At 41.5% G+C, this 11,106-nt stretch overlaps 1 protein-coding gene across 2 annotated transcripts; it reads right to left on the reverse strand.

Annotated features, from left to right (window-relative positions):
* Nucleotides 1-1,789: 1,789 nt before the first annotated feature.
* trappc1 (trafficking protein particle complex subunit 1) lies at nt 1,790-6,041 on the reverse strand. 2 transcript variants are annotated; one of them, XM_083762562.1, is made up of 5 exons: nt 6,010-6,041; nt 4,004-4,102; nt 3,778-3,848; nt 3,016-3,154; nt 1,790-2,232 (listed from the first exon to the last, which is right to left on the reverse strand). In XM_083762562.1, exons 2-5 carry the CDS (start codon nt 4,100-4,102, stop codon nt 2,104-2,106), a joined length of 438 nt encoding a protein of 145 aa, XP_083618688.1. In that variant the 5' UTR covers nt 6,010-6,041; the 3' UTR covers nt 1,790-2,103. The 2 variants fall into 2 exon arrangements, with proteins under 2 accessions (XP_083618688.1, XP_083618689.1); XM_083762563.1 differs by lacking the exon at nt 6,010-6,041 and adding an exon at nt 5,962-6,007.
* Nucleotides 6,042-11,106: the final 5,065 nt, after the last annotated feature.

The following is an 11,106-nucleotide window of genomic DNA, read 5'->3' on the forward strand; positions in this document are numbered from 1 at the left end:
AAGGACGTAGAAAAGAGTAAAGAAAAGTCTATTTCATATTGAACTGTTACTATTCGTAAAAGGAAACTGGTTGAATAGTCAAGAGAATAGGTCCTGAAAGAATTGGTAGGTAAGGCCTTTATATTAGCCTACAGTTACTGCTGTAATAGCCAATTATAAAGCAATTGTACCAATTAATTTGGCTAGAGCTGAGCAGTGGCCGAATTAATTGGTTTATAGAGTGAAAATTAATTACTGGGGAGTAAGGCTATAATAACAGCTGCATGTCTGTTATCATTCAATTATTTAAATTAGCCTTGTTCTTAATGTATTAGAATCAAGCAGACTTACTTGCAGACCCCTGGTTTATAGATGGTCTAGCTCAATGGTTCCCAAACCTTTTCATGTCAAGGACCCCCAAATTGACATTTATTAGCCTGCGGACCCCCATTTAAAAAGATATGCCAAGGACCCCCATAAGAGAAGATTGTTACGGCTCTAGCAGTGATTTTCAACTCGTTTAATTTCAAGGACCCCCAGTTTGACATGCATTAGTGTACGGACACCCATTTAATAGCATTTCTATAAATTCTATCTCTGGGACCCCCAATTTATATTGTAAAATCAATGCTAATTACTTGCACAAGCAGAGCGTGCAAGTACTAGTTTCGCCCAGGACGATATTCGATGCGTATGCACCGTCCCAGCAAATGACGTAATGACTACTTGTGCCTGATACGGCAGTGGTGCCAGATTACATACATGTATACATAGGAGCATTACCTTTAATCCTCCAGACACTATAACCTATCGTCATTACGTCACCATCGAAAACCAATTACACTCTGGCATTGGGTCCTTTAATCCACATCTTTATTACGTATACATAGGCATTTCCTTTAATCCACCCGACACTGATCGACATACGTCACCATCGAAGGCATTGGGTCCTTTAATCCACATCTTTATTACGTCATCATTGAGAGCTAGTTATACCAGTTATACCCTGATGTCATATGCTGGGACAGCATCAAAAGTGGCGCAAAGTAACCACAGTATACCGCTAATCAACTTACAAATTACATTATACACAGAGGCATTTAGTATTAATATCAGTATAGTCCAAGATTAAGTAAATTTAAAGCAATTGACAATTTAAAATAAATTAAATAATTATACTGTATACGTGATAACATATTTTATTTCAGTAATCGGATAGATTTATTTGTCTTTGAAAAACTAAAAAGGTATCCAGAATAATTCTAAATCGATAAAACTATTTCTTTTATAGATAGAAACCATACTTCATAATACTACTTTTTTACATGCATAAAGTAGGTAGGTAGCGAATAGCTAAACCTAATAATTCATGTTCCTTCACGGAGAAGCTGAGATTTGACAGTTTGTAGCGGTCGACAGTACTTGCGCGCTCTGCTTGCGCACTAGTGCCATAAGCAAGTAGGCACTCGACAGAGTGCAGTTCTAGTTTAACTCTGAGGTCCATTTGGTTCCATTTGTACGCTCTCAGAGTTACAGACCCATAAGGGTCAATTTGGTTCAAATTATCAATTAGCTGGGGACGATTTCACGATAATACAAGAAATAGTAGATCTACAAGCTCGTAGTGCGGCTCTTGGTGCCACGCTATGAGCTTGTAGATCTGCTATTCAATAGGGTTCCCGTCCTGAATGGGTTAAAAGCAGGGAAGAGACATCTTCAGGCACAGAGTAAAACCTTGTTTGTGGTATAGTTTACTAATACATGAAGGAAACATATTATCAGTGTACATACATTGACTCTGTATCAAACATAATTACTGTAATAGTTTTATTACAAACACATCACTGTACACATCATTTACTCATGACCAGACTGCATGTGTCAGTGGTGGACAGTAACAACATTTACTCGAGTACGGTGCTTAAGGAATGTCTACATTTCAATACAATAATGCATTGATGTTTAAAAGAAAATCTACATGTAATTTGTACTTTTGAATTCTTAAAAGCAGACATATTAAGAGTAATATTTGACAAGAATTTCTTAGACTTTGACTCAAGTACTGGGGTTGAGTACATTGTCCACCACTGCATGCGTGCATGTGTGAGTGTGTGTGTGCATGTATTAGGCTGCTCTTGGGCTGTAGTAAGGCAGAGCTCTGATGAAAGCATCCAGTCTGGATGTAAACAGGTCACTCTGCAGAGGCTGTCCCAACACGCACAGAGGATTCTTCACGATGTACTCCACATAGAGCTGAGAGAGACAGACAGACAGACCATTAACCATTGCTTTAACACCCCGAACGCCCAGGGTTATTTAATCCATTAAATCATAGCGCCCAGCGATTTATAGCAGCGGAGCACATTTAGTGACAGACCGGATGCTATCCCGGATGTGCTGAAGTAGCTTGTTGTAGCCAAAACACTCTCGATACGATCAACAACAACGGGAGGTATGATTAATTCTAACGCGACTAGCGACGGGACCGCAATGGGCCGATTTATACTCCTATTTTAGAGCCGAATAAAAGTCGGTTCGGCTCTGTAGAGCCTACAATGTGACGTCATTTGAGGTTCGGGGGGGCAGGTACTGTCCTAAAGTCGGCTCTTCGGTGCTACTGAGAATTTCTGACAAGCCGAAATCATTTCGGCACTACAGCGCCGAAACAGCGGTAAAATAGGAGTATGAATCGGCCCTAACACATAATCTTTTCTTAGAATTGGACGGAATGATTTAGATCAAGAGTTATTCACGTTTTAAGAGGTTTTAAGATAGACAGACAGACCATTAACCAATGTTTTAATGTACAGTATGTACTCTACATAGAGCTGAGAGAGAGAGAGAGAGAGAGAGAGACCTTTAGCCAATGCTTTACTGGCACAACTATTCTATTAAAGTAATATATAGTTATATACTGTGTAACTCTATATTGTAGGACAAAACACTTTGTGAATATGACCCAGGAAGATGGAAGTACTATGTACACACACACACACACACACACACACACACACACACGCACACACACACACTTACCGTGCTGTATATGTGGTGTAGAGTCTCTCTGGCGTTGGGGACGGACAGGTCAGTGTTCATGATGAACTTCAGTCCTGTTGGAGTTTCATAATAATGAAGTTTATATCTACTGGTCTGAAACGACAAGAATCCCTCCTTCCTACAAACAGAGAGAGTTAAGGATAACACTGGAGTAAGTGTGTGTGAGTGAGTGAGTGAGTGAGTGAGTGAGCGCGTGTGTCTTCTAGTGCAAAATGTCCATTTCATATTTTGGTGATTTATTTTTTACCTGAAACCTGTTATTCTATAATGAAAAGGACAAGGGGAAATCTGATAACATTTACAAGCACTGGACGGTATTTGAGAGAGAGCTTTACACACACACACACACACACACACACACACACACACACACACACACACACACACGAAATGTGTCATTTCACATCTAAGGGCCGATTCATACTATATTACTATACTATATAGTATAGTATATATATATATATATATATACTATACTATACTATATTTTACCACTGTTTCGGCGCTGTAGTGCCGAAATGATTTCGGCTCGTCAGAAAATTTCAGTAGCATCGAAGAGACGACTTTAGGACGGTACCCGCCCCCCCGAACCTCAAATGACGTCACATTGTAGGCTTAACAGAGCCGAACCGACTTTTATTCGGCTCTAAAATAGGAGTATGAATCGCGCCTTAGTGTCTTCAAAACAAAAGACAGATAGGTTTCAGGTTGGGTATTTTTATTTAGTTGTGTGAAGGATACATATCCAGAGGAGACATCTTGTTGATGAAGGATCGAATGGAAAACGTCATCCCATACATTAACTTAAACTCCTGATAGAGATAACATGAGAAAATAGAAACATTTTTCATTGTGTTATTACCATCATTAACAATTAACATTATCATTATTATTTATTACTATGATATTATTATCATCATCGTATCATAACTATTAAGATAATTATATTTTTTGCCATGTAAGTGACCTCATCTTTAGAGATTCCTGCTTGTTTCTTGCGGTTCCATTCACTGTAGTTGAGACAGGTCCCGTTGCCATCAAATATATACAGATTATGAACCGTCATCTAGAGTCAAGACAGAGAGACACCGATATTACATATATATATATATATATATACACCGTCATCTAGAGTCAAGACAGAGAGACACTGATATTAAATATATACAGATTATGAACCGCCTATTGTCTTTTTTATGTCCAATATATTTGAATTTAGTCCATAACATAACTATAATTAAAGGCATTTGAAATTACATAAAAATGTAAATTTTCAGGATTCCTCAAGACGCTTTGAGCGTGTAGATCTGCTATTTTTGCTACGACAGTAATATGCAATGTGGCGTTGAGCGTGGAAATAATAGTGGCCCTCTCCATCGTCAAAGTTGCCTACCCCTGAGTCAAGACAGAGAGACACTGATAAAAAAAATATATATATATACAGGTTGTGGATTGGTATGGGATGTGTTTGGATATGCGCACCGGGGAATGTACTCAGTTTTTTTTGTGTGCTGGGCGGTCACGTCACAGAGCGCACCAAGAGTGGATTATTTACGAATGAGAAAGTTAACAGAGTTTGGGCAGGAACCCCTTTTGGTGTTTTAAGCATTATGTTATACTTTAGCTATTGAAAAATAGCAGCTTGTAGGTCTGCTATTTTTGAAAAATCGTGAAAATGTAGTGCAAATCTTTGAATATATATTCTTTCACAGTGAACGTTTTTAACTCAAATCTTTGCTTCTTGGGGGTCCCTGGAACAACATATTTTCAGATGGGGGTCGGGGGCCAATTACATAAATGTTTGGGGGTCCTTGACATGAAAATGTTTGAGAACGACTGACATAGAAACATGGGTTTTTCAGAAAACTCGTCCTCTGGTCTAAATGGGTTAAAACTGGCCATTTTAACCAGTTAAAACATGAGCCAATGTTAAGTGACGAACACTATTGATTGGATGCTTGCCTTGCTGCCTTAGCTTTCGCCCGAGACACCGCAGTGACCCACGCACACTGACACTGGACAACCCTAACTTCTGAGTAGGGTCGGTCTAGCCCAATCATTTAGATTGTTTGGGCTAGGGTCGGTCAGTGCGGCACTCAGCACACCCGGGGCGCAGCGCAAACAACACGCTGCAACACACAGTGCACTGAATAAACTAAAGAGAAGAGAAGAGGGCAGGGAATTTCCGAACGCACCCCTAGAGTATGATGAATTGAACATGGTGGACTAGACCCTATTGTAAACAAGTGTAATGCTTTATGGTTTCGTCCACAGTTAACTTAACTGTAATTCTCCAATCTGTTAATAGATACTTTTTCCACAATATGTATCTGTGGAACTTTGCTTTTCCAGGTGTTAAATGCCCTGGCTGACCCCCAAAATCTACCAAAGGGAGAGGTAAATATCACTTCTCTCGAACACCCCCCCCCCCCCCCCCTACTCTGAAAATATTAATTTTGTCATTTATTATATTGTGTTTATGAATTGAATGCCCGAATGTTATCCTTTTAGAAGCGTTTGACTGTACTCTGATGTTTCCATTTATGTCTAATAAATTATATAATCAATTAATGTCAGGGAGGGGGTCCCCAGTTCGAATATGATTATTTTCGGGGGTCACTCGATCGGCCACTGTCCTGTGTAACTCGATGGCTCAGGAGAGAGAAGTGAAAGTATAAAGTGGTTAACACACGTATGTCTCATTCTGAAATGAATTTGAGTATGTCTTGTCACATTGTTGTTCCTCCTGTCCTGGAATAAATATAATATTGGAATACTAGATTTCAACTGGATCGCTGCGATTGGATTGCTGCTGTTTAGATCATCCTAGTATTATCATCCCAGTATTAACACTTTGTTCTTCTCTTCCGTACATTTTAAATGTATAATACAACATATAACTATAAAAGACGAGTATATAATCACCTTTAAAAGCTTTATAGCATTATTAGAATACAAAACATCGATGTTTACCTTCCACTTCCTGGTACAGGACCAAACGGGTGTCCAGTCAGATGCCTGACAAGAAAGAAGATAGAGATAGATCGGAGGAGTCCAATGAGATGCCTGAAAAGTGAACTTTCAGCTAGGTTTGGTTTGCTGTACTCGCTGTATTTAGAGCGATTACGGTTAATCTTTTATTTGGATTAATTGTGTCCAATCACTCAGTGCACCACGTAAATAAAGCATATAGAAGTGTATATATTCGTACGTCTCTAAATGTTTTGATGATTAATTGAAAATGGTGGGCGGCTGGGCGCTATTGTAAACAAGTATGCTTTATGGTGTCTCACAGTTAACAGTTTTTGTATTGAGTTGTACTTGAAATGTACTGTAATTCTGCAAACTGTTCATAAATCAATCAATCAATCAATTATCAATCAATCAATCAATCAAAAAGCCACCCCTGACTGCATAAACTGAAGTCAATGCATCTTCACCGCCACTGTGCATGGTGCGTTTTTGACATACACCACTAGATGACGCTGCGGTAGCGCTGCTGCCACTTTGTGACGAAAACGCCAAATAAAAGGAATCCGAACAGAGCAGTAGCACTAAAGTCTAAAGGTAGTCATTACTCAGTGTCAGAATGGACAAACCAAATATTTCAACTTTGCTGATTTATTTGTGTCCAAAAAAGGTTAAAAAAATAGTGTTTTTGTTTTGTTTTGTTTGTTTTTTTAATCAAACAATACAAAGCAATTTGATTGATTGATTGATTGATTGATTGAAGTATTTATTAACAGTTTGCAGAATGGGTACATTTCACATGAAAGCACAACTCAATACAAGACTCATGTGAACGACACACTGATAAAGCATTACACTTGTTTACAACATTTTCAATTCAGCACAACATTTAGAGACATACAAATATACACTTCTATATAAAAAAACAGGAAATCATGTAAGGAGGTAAAAAGGGAAAATAAATATATACAGTAAAGGGAAAAGGGGGTGGGGGCAGTGCTTCCCCAGTGCCTCCCAAGTGTCCCCCCAGTGCCTCCCCAGTGTCTGCCCAGTGCCTCCCCAGTGCCTCCCCATGCAGTGCCTCCCCAATGCCCACAGTGCCCACAGTGCCTCCCCAGTCCCTCCCCAGTGCCTCCCCAGTGTCTGCCCAGTGCCTCCCCAGTGTCTCCCCAGTGCCTCCCCAGTGCCTCACCAGTGTCTGCCCAGTGCCTCCCCAGAGTCCCCACTGTCCCTGTTTCCCCTCCACTGCCTGCCCAGTGCCTCCCCAGTGCCCCCAGTGCTTCCCCAGTGTCTCCCCTGTGTCCCCCCAGTGCCTCCTCAGACAGTGCCCCCCCCCCCCCTAGTGCCCCCCAGTGTCCCCCAAATGCCCCCCCCCCCCCCAGTGCCCCCCTAGTGTCCGCCCAGTGCCCTCCCAGTGTCCCCCCAGTGCCTCCCCAGACAGTGCCACCCCAGTGTCCCCCCAGTGCCTCCCCAGACAGTGCCCCCCCCCCCCCCTCCTATGCACTGGGAGACCCCCCAGTGCATAACAAACCTTGAATGATTACTATTGCAATTTATTTTGCATCACGCCCCTTTTTAGCTTACATTGACTGGCCTAAAAGGCTAAAAGGCCCTCTACACAGGGGTCACTATAGGCTAAACATCCCACAGTGCCCTCCAGGCTCCAGTGACACTGCATGACATTACATCAGTGGCTAGCTCCTTCCTGGCAATCATGTTTTGTGATTCATACAATTCAACGACCGCCTCAATGCTTTTCCAATGGAAGTCACGTTGTTTGACCAAACACTGTTTGATTGCCCCCCTCCCCATCAAACACAAGTGTTTGGCCAAACCACGTGACTTCCATTGGAAAAGCATTGAGGCGGCCATGGCGGAACACAGAATGTTCGTTTGAAATGTGTGTATGAGGCCTAACCCTGACAGTGTACCGATTGGTGGTCACCAGGGTACACTGGAGTGTCAGGAGCTAATCATATGGTTCTGCCTCCTGTTAACCTTAATTGCCCGGGGTTATTTAATCCATTAATTAAATGTGCCCAGCGATTTATAGCAGTGGATTTATACCGACGGACCGAATGTTATCCCGGATGTGGGTGTAGCAGCTAAATGTAGCCAAAACACTATAGTCTTGCGTAGCCAGATAACTATTCCACAATCTCCGAATGCTACATAGAGTCTGGAACTATAGCCCCCATGAGCTGAGTAAGGAAGCTGCCATTTCCGTTCACAAAAATATATTTAAAAATATCTTTAGAGCTTTATTTTGCTTTTTTTCCTGAGCATTGGCTGTGGAACGATGCGATCGGTTTTGATATCATTAATCTCTGTCCTGTTAATCAATCTCCGTCCTGGGCATCAGAGTGTACTAATTAACAGGACGGAGACCTCCGTCTGGGGCCCTTAAACTTGGGCTTCTATTCTCAATGCCCTCTCTCACTTGCCTATTTGCATTTATAGTATCATGAGGTTCCAGACATGAGCCAGGAGCAAGGAAGATGGCAGAGACAGGAAGTAGAGAATAGAACAATAAGAAAAAAAGCTACCATTCTTAATTGCATTTGTCTTTTCATACCTGTATCTGTCCTGTGTTTCACACCTACTATACTGCGGTGCTGTCTGCTACTATTACTCCCAACGTTGATCCCCAACAGAGATAAATAAATAGCTTTATTAATAAGTGACGATTCAGTTGTCACTCTTCAACAGGCATAGGGTCATAGAGAAGAGGGGTCAGTGAGTCATAGCCGCCCTACAGTATGTGCAGGGCAGAGTACATATTGATTCTCCCATGGCACATTGAAGCTGTTAGATTGATGATTTTATGAAAAGAATACTGGTTTCACCACAGTAAAAATTAAGTTTATTCTGATTCTGACATATTTTCATACCGTATTTTCTTTGTTTTTAAAGAATAATGTGAATGATGTAATGCCGTAATGTAGTACAGTAAAGTATAGAATAATATCGTATTGTATTGTATAGTAGATATAACTTCATTGATCACACAAAGGAAATGGATACAGTGGATACATGAGGAATATACTGTAGGCCAGAGATATAGACAGAGTTACGCAAACTGCGTTCACTTCATGGGGACAGCCCAATGGCGGCTCTCCTACATATAGCAAGTCCTGGACCGGAAGTAGGCAGAAATGCATTGGACGCAGGCAACAGACCAGCTTTAATGATTTTAAATCCCTTTATTTTAGTTTTGTAGTAATCATACAACATAAACATTAAAGAGACTTTAATTGTTAATATACAATACTTTAAAACAGTTGTCATGAAGGCTCGGTTTCTGCCCCCTCTATATCGTAACTCTTCTATTAGATGGCTCTGCTGTAGGCTAGCCTATATATACAGTACAACACAACATGTCGAATACGATGTGGGGCTGATATAGCCTATGTAGCTTCTCTCTCTCTCTCTCTCTGTCTCTGTCTACACTGAGTGTCAGCCAGCTAGGGGAATGGATAAATATAGGCAGTCAATCTACAATGAGCTATTGGTTTTGATAGCACATCAGTGAGCTGGATGCAATCCTACCTGGAGGGGAGAGAACAGATGGTGGAGGTGAACGGAACACTGTCCCCCGTCCGTCCGTCCGTCCCTCCCAGTGAGCTGTGGCTTTCCACAAGGAAGCATAGGGCCTTTACTGTTCCTAATATATGTAAACGACATGACATCAGCTTGTGACTGCAACTTGTTCCTGTTTGCAGATGACTCAGCACTGCTGGTCTCGGACAGGACCCTCAGCTCTGAACTCGGTAGAATCTGCACCTGGCTCGCTGATAACAAACTATCCTTACACCATGGGAAAAACTGAATCCATTCTCTTCGGATCAAATAGTAATCTTAGCAAGGCAGATGGCTTCTTGGTTAGAGTGGGTGACAATATTATCACACGAAAAGATGAAATTACCTACCTAGGTTCCATCCTGGAGGCCAATCTTTCCGGTGATAAAATGGCCACCAACGTAATCAAAAAAGTCAATCAAAGAACAAGATTCCTTTACAGGATCTCCTCACTGGTCAACAAAAACACCTTGAAGACCTTAACAGGAGCCCTCATACAAGGTTTCTTTGACTATGCATGCACCTCTTGGTACCACAGCACCTCAAAGGCCCTTAAAACAAGGCTCCAGACCTCCCAAAACAAACTGGTCAGGCTCCTACTTGGCCTCACCCCCCAAACCCACCTCACCCCTGCCCACTTTGACAGGCTGGGATGGCTTAGGGTCGATGACAGAGTACAGCATCTTGCAATGGGTCTGGTCCACAAGATTCGATACACCACCAAGATACCCATGTACCTGTCTAAATACTTCCTTAATGTAAACGAAGTCCACACCCACAATACCAGAGGGAGTGCAACAAACCATGTACAACCCAGATTCGGCACAAACAAGGGACTAAATTATTTTCGCTCCTATGCCACCAAAATGTGGAACGCCCTACCAACAGTCATTAAGACATGTGAATCCCTTGACTCCTTCAAAACCGCTCTCAAAGGGCACCTACGGACGGCTGCAATTCGAAACTGGCCACCGTAAAATCTTTGTATTGAGTTTGTGCTTGAAATGTATCTGCAAACTGTTAAAAATATTTCAATCAATCAATCAATCAATCAATCAAGTATAATGAGGAATATAAAATCTATCCACACTCCACAGCATATTTACAGCAGTTTTCTTTAGCAGGCCTTTAATTGTGAGCAAAGAGTCATGAGCATGAATTATTAATCAGATCACAGAGCAGAATGCCTGGTGGCTAAGTAATATAATATTATGTAATCATGTAATATATTACTCTTGATTCTTGAAGTAATAAGTAATATAATATTATAAACATTTTCTTTTGCTTTTGCCTTTATTTTATGGAGGGACAGACAGTGGGCTGACAGGAAATGGGGAGAGAGATGTGGGGAAGACATGCACTGAGTGAGGGCTGTCGGGATTGGGAGTCGAACCCGCGGCACACTGCCAGACTGGGTTGCCAGCCATGGGTGCCTGGACCACTGAGCCATGGCCCAGGCCAACCTAAGAAACACATAGGCTACTCTCCTGAGCAATATTGCCCAACACTGCTGAAGAGTAA

The sequence above is a fragment of the Protomyctophum parallelum genome (assembly GCF_964188405.1).
Source record: "Protomyctophum parallelum genome assembly, chromosome: 4".
Taxonomy (NCBI): Eukaryota; Metazoa; Chordata; class Actinopteri; order Myctophiformes; family Myctophidae; genus Protomyctophum; species Protomyctophum parallelum.